Raw genomic sequence first — 6,000 nt, 5'->3', positions numbered from 1 at the left:
TACTAAATTAAGGCACTTCGGCATTCACAACAGGTCGGGTATGAAGAACCCGAGCTTAGATGATGTCCACCAACCGCCTCATGGTATTTCCAAGGATCTCACCACTGTACCTCGCGTCTTACGGGACCATGCCCTATAACAGCTAGTAATATCTCACCCACTCCCCGATTTAGGCGAAAATGGGCAACCTTACCGGTTGGTGGCATTATCCCCAACTAACACGGAAACTGATCCTGTCACAGTGGGGATCTAGGAACTACTCCACCAAACCCGCGAGGACTCCAATATATGAAGGCCTCACCCCCCAATGGCGAATGGTATGCATAATCTTTGCTCTTTAGTCTTCTTGTATTCTAAGTTTTCATTAGCTCGCAACCAAGTATTGACTTAAGCATTGGAGCGACCTCGTTGGGTAAGCCACCTCAGGTTCTCTAATTTGGTTCTTATAGATCAACCAAGTCCGTCGTCTACTAGAGACAAGTCACCTCCATCTAGGAGCAGTCGGATTGCGCTGCATCACTATTTATTTAAAAAAAGATTGATAAAAAACTTAAAATTTTAATTTTATATGAATTTTGTGTATAAAATTGCTTATATATGCAATAATTAAATAAATTAGTATAATAAAATAAAAAAATGTTTATTTTATTAATATATTATATACTATATATTATTATATAACTATATATAAAAAATATGTAAATATATATAAATATATAAAAAATATATAAATATATAAGATATATATATGGGCCGTGCCGGGCTGGGCTGTGAGCTGGGCCGTGTTGGCCTGTGGGCCTCGAACCCCAGCCCAGCATGGCACGGACCTCCATACCGGGCCTGGCACGGCCCGTGGGCCTTCATGCCGTGCCGTGGCCCGATTTACACTTAGGGCCTATGCCTTTTAACATTGGTTCGAACTTCGAGTGTGTCCACTCTTCCCCCAGCCCAGCATGGCACGGACCTCCATACCGGGCCTGGCACGGACCGTAGGCCTTCATGCCGTGCCGTGGCCCGATTTACACTTAGGGCCTATGCCTTTTAACATTGGTTCGAACTTCGAGTGTGTCCACTCTTCCCCCCACTATATATATACCATGGTATATAGAGGACGACTGGACGAGAATGATAGCGTGGAGTGGGCCTCGAAGGGGATCAAAACTCTGAACTCTCGTCTCCGGACTCCACACCTGCAACCACAGTGTCGCATCTGAAAACCTGTAACCCTTTTTTTTGCCAGCCAGAGAGAGAGAGAGAGAGAGAGAGAGAGAGAGAGAGAGAGAGAGAGAGAGGGAATTTTCAGAATGCCGCAGGTGAAGATCATTGCTAAGAATTTCATGGACATGGTCGCCGCTTTACCTGCGATGAAGCTCGACAAGCTTTATGATAATACTTTCATCTGCGAAGCTGTTCTAAGGTCCCTTCTCTCTCCCCCTCTCCCTCAAGGTTAATGTTAATTGGTAGTTATCGAGATGACGGCGGCATTTTGTTTTTGGACATTTTAACTTTTTTTTTTTAAATAATTTAGAGGACATATTTGAATTGGAAAATTATTCAATTTTTTTTTCTCGTTAAACCGGGCTCAGCAAATAGGTAGTGATAACTCTAGCATCTCGTTGTTCAAATACTGATAGTTCCTTTATGGTTTATATTTGGCTAGATTGCATTTTGCCTTTTTTTTCTTTCTTTGTTCTCTATTTATTATGCTTTGATAGAAGAGTGGTAAATTAAGCTCTTTGATAGTGAAACTGTTCTAACATTTATGATGGTCGATGCTTTTATCTTTACCAAACAGAAGCTTTTTTTTGTTATTTTTAAAATTTTGATTTTTGATCATTGAGTAAGGCCAAGTTATGTGGTTTGGGGAATACGGAGCCAGTTGCAGAAATGGTAAATTTAAGCTTTTGAGTGGTCCTGGTGTGTATGATTCACACCAATTTTGGAGTTATGGTTGGAAATTAGTTTGCAGAAACTTGTACCCATGAAATAATAAATTATTTGATGCTTCTGTTTCAGGTCTTTGCCACCTCTTGCCAAGAAGTATGTTTTACAAATGCTATACATTGATGTCCCAGTACCTGTTAAGTCAATGGAAGAGTGGGTACTTCCGGATGGATTTTCTAAGCACAGAGTTGCCATTGATAGGCTAATACAATTAAGGGTATTTATCGAGAATACTGACAGGTGGGTCTAATTGTTTGTTTTCATTATTTTCACTTCCAGAATGATCCATCTTTGAGCTATAACTTCTATTTTATGAATTTGAAGGCTACAATAGTTATTTATGAGTTATTTTTGAATATGTAGCAGTTGAAGACTAATTACGGTGAATAAATGATAAAAGACAAAAAAACAAGTACAAGTTTTATTGCGCATGTTCACCTTTGGATAGGAAGATTGGAAGAACATTTGCCCAGTTTTTGATGTGCCATTGCAACACATCCAAGGGGAATGTGGCCCATGGATGTATATGTAGAACTAAAATTCCACAGATTCAGTGATCCTAGCATTCAGAAAATGGTCTTTGTTGGATAAGATCCATCTCTCTGTTTGTCTAGTCTCTATTATTTCTGGAGTTCAAGAGTTTTCAGTTCTTACCCATTTTTTAATGTTTAGTCCTTTCTAAATCTGTCTATATACACCAATGCACTATCCTTTAAATTTTTGTACATGGTCTATTCACCTGTCAAAAAGAGGATATATGTTTTTTCTGTAGTTTGTACCAAAAAGATGGGCTCAGGGCAATATTACAATTACATGGACTCTTAAAATGGACAATGTGTCTATGTTGGACATGCAACAGAGACTGACACTCCAAGGATTCTTGGTAACAAAGGCAACATTTTAGACCCCTTTTTTGCAGGTATACAATGTTAGAGATCAAACAATATGAATTATTTTAATAGTATATACTTTTCCATGAATGTGTTTTTAAGTCCATGTTTTCTGATCTTGCTGAGTCAGATTCTTGGACATAAGGCTGTAATCAGGTCAGATTTAGATTGGATCCAGTCGCATCCAAATCTGATCCATTACTGAAAATATAAACCTGAATCCAATCAGATCTAGGGGCCTCGATTTTTTATGGTAAAACAGAGATTGATTAAGAAAATACAGGAGAGCCGAATCAATTCAAAACAGAATATGATATCAAGACAGGACCACAAGGACACAAACTACAGCAAACAAAACCAGAGAAAAGAAGACAGAAAAACAATAAAAGTATATTGGTCCATTCAGAAAACTTTGAGTTGACACACACACACATATGCCTGTTATTCACATGCATGCATATGGAGGTGCAATTTGTTCTTGACTATGATGCTTAGTGTCTGGCTTATGTACTATGTACATTGTCCTCTCAGTCAATTCTTTTAATGGGTGTAGGGCTTCTTTCTTTTTTATTTTTGATTTACTTAACAAACTTGTTTTGATGATTATTTCTGTTAAAAAGAAAATAGAGGTGCTCATGAATCTCTGAATGCTTCTTTTAAAAATTTAGTTTGCACCTTGACTGTAGAGTTGTAGGTGGGATTCTTATTACATCAATGAGACCATGAATCACATTTCAGGGAACTGCAAACCATATCCGAGAAAGGACAAACTCAGCTAGAACCATTAACTTACGTAATTTGTAAGCCAAATTAGGTCTATAATGAACAGTAGAAATTGATTAATGATCCAATTGAGTACATCTATTGGACAGACCTCAAAAGAGGGCAATATGAAGTTTTCAGCATATTCTATTAATACCTTAAATGGTTATACAATATATCTGTGTGCAAGTAACACAATTTCTATTGGCAATAGGAGGTTTTAAGGTCCATGCCAAAGAGATAACACTTACCTAGAAAAGGGGAGCTGACAACAGTGTTTGCTAGGCCACTCACTAATAGAACAACATAGATTTTTCTTGTTTTTGTTTTTGTTTTGTTTTTTTTTTTGGTTTTAATCGATAATTATAAATTTAGTAAACAAAAAAACAGAACATAATGAAAAACAAAGTAGTCTATAAAATATCAGTAGGACACCAAAGATTACAGGAAGCAACATTGTAAGTTTCTCTAATTATAGGTAAGAGAGTCTCCAATTCCTTCTATGTTCAGAACAAATGTATAAAATCATATACCTTTGAAAATTAGTAAAAATGATATATCTTAGTTTTGGAAGAAAAGCCACTGCTTTTGTGTGGTCTAGGCCATGAATTCTGTTCTGCCAAAGATCATATAATGAAAAGATTTACACCACTGGGCTTCACCCAATTTGGGATTCTAAAAGATAACCACCGTTTTTTTTTTTTTTTTGAGAAAAGGTAAGGTAATTTTATTAAGACAAATAACCACCGAAATAGTCTCACCTTAATTATGTTGAGTACGATAGTATGATATTGGAATCATGATTTTTTCGTTTAAATCTTCCATTTCTAATCTTTCCATTGTTAGGCTTTTATTAGGGGTGCAACTTTGGTGAACTTGGGTTGGGAATTTGTTAAAATTTGAATGGGCCCAGCTAGGAAGCCTGAGACTGCTGTAGCATGAATTCATCAAATTGGGTATCTGACTTGCACCCTAACTTTTTTTTTTGATGAGTAATAGTAAAATTTTATTAATTCAAAAACTGATTTAGAGTTGTGATTTCAAACAACATCCCAGGAAGAGGCGCGAGCTGCAGCCCCTCCTAGAAGCTTACAAGTAAACTAGGAAAAAAATATAGGAATCACAGCTGAGCCCAAAACAATTCTTCCCTATTTACCCCTTGCTTGGCTAACACATCGGACAGTATTTGTTGATCTCCCCATCCACTATAAAGAGATCAACATATTCCTTGTCAACCAACTAAATTTCTTCATTTCGTTCTTGTAGCACCATATAGCATCTTCAGGATTTTTCAACCAGCCCACCACCATCTTGGATTCCCCTTCAATTATCAGATGTTGTACCCCTAGCTGGTTTGCAAATTGCACCCCTTGTATAGTAGCTAATAGCTCTGCCCGGATAGAGTCTCCAAATCCTAAAGGACCTGAGTAAAGCAAGACAGTCTCTCCATCCTCATTTCTCAGAATGCTCCCCATTCCGGATAGTCATGGATTATCCATGCTACTTCCATCAAAGTTCAACTTCATTGAGCCTTCAGATGGAGGAGAGCAGCTTGTAATTAACTTGTTCTTTAAGGGTGAACACCTTGTTACATCTAACCAGTTTCTCCATAGGTCATTAAAAGAGAATTGATGAAAGATTTCCAAAGTCTTCAGCCAAAGTATTGTCCTATGCAACACACAGTCTTTCAGTTCTTGACTGTTCCTTTCCTTTTCCTGAAAAATTCTAGCATTCCTTTCTTTCCAAAGAGTCCAAATCAGGGCAGCATGAGCACATCTCGTCATAAGTCTCCCTCTTTTTGTAGGCCAAGAGAAAGTAGAATGGTCAAAGATCATGCGAACTTCTGCTGGTAAGCTCCAACTACTCCCAAACAACGAAAGTAGCCAAGCCCGAAGGTTTGCAGAAAGTGGACAAGATATTAGTAAATGGTAATAATCCTCCCCGTGAGCTCTGTAGAGGATACACCAGTTGGGAGAAATACAGAGGAAACATCTTCTCTTTTGTAAGCCCCTAACTTTTATAATTGACCTTGCCCCCTTACTAAACAGGCTGGAGCTCCAAAGGTAAAAGAAGGCTTTTTATGTCTTAGAACTCCTAGATAGGCTTGCTATCTTTTGAAAAGGGACATACTGAAGCTAACCATTTCTGAGTTGATGTTGTTTATTTATTAGTTTCTATTCTGGAATCACTAGGATTCCATGAATGTTATATTAGTACAACTGCTTTCTTCTGTGACTCATCTCAATCTCTTATTATACTTGTAGGAAAAGGGAAACATCTTATCTTCTACACCCTAAGTTTAAGAGCAATCTTCAGAAGTATCTAGTATATGGGTAAGTGTTTATTTCACTAATGCAGATTCCTACATTCTTCTTTAAATGGCGACAATTGAAATTTTATTAGT

General features: G+C 37.5%; 1 protein-coding gene across 1 annotated transcript in view; it reads left to right on the top strand.

The window, feature by feature from the left end:
* The first annotated feature begins 1,054 nt into the window (after positions 1 to 1,054).
* Positions 1,055 to 6,000, top strand: part of LOC148875846 (transcription factor-like protein) — a 58,384-nt gene continuing 53,438 nt past the window's right edge. The window contains exons 1-3 of the mRNA XM_088965492.1: positions 1,055 to 1,417; positions 2,017 to 2,184; positions 5,861 to 5,929. Coding sequence (XP_088821618.1) covers positions 1,305 to 1,417; positions 2,017 to 2,184; positions 5,861 to 5,929 — 350 coding nt within the window. The 5' untranslated portion in view covers positions 1,055 to 1,304. The remainder of the gene's footprint in view (positions 1,418 to 2,016; positions 2,185 to 5,860; positions 5,930 to 6,000) is intronic.

This window comes from Nelumbo lutea, chromosome 1 (assembly GCF_056320005.1).
Source record: "Nelumbo lutea isolate HS-2025 chromosome 1, American lotus-T2T, whole genome shotgun sequence".
Lineage (NCBI taxonomy): Eukaryota > Viridiplantae > Streptophyta > Magnoliopsida > Proteales > Nelumbonaceae > Nelumbo > Nelumbo lutea.
Note: the sequence above shows the minus strand (reverse complement) of the source record. Positions and strands in the feature narration are given on the sequence as shown.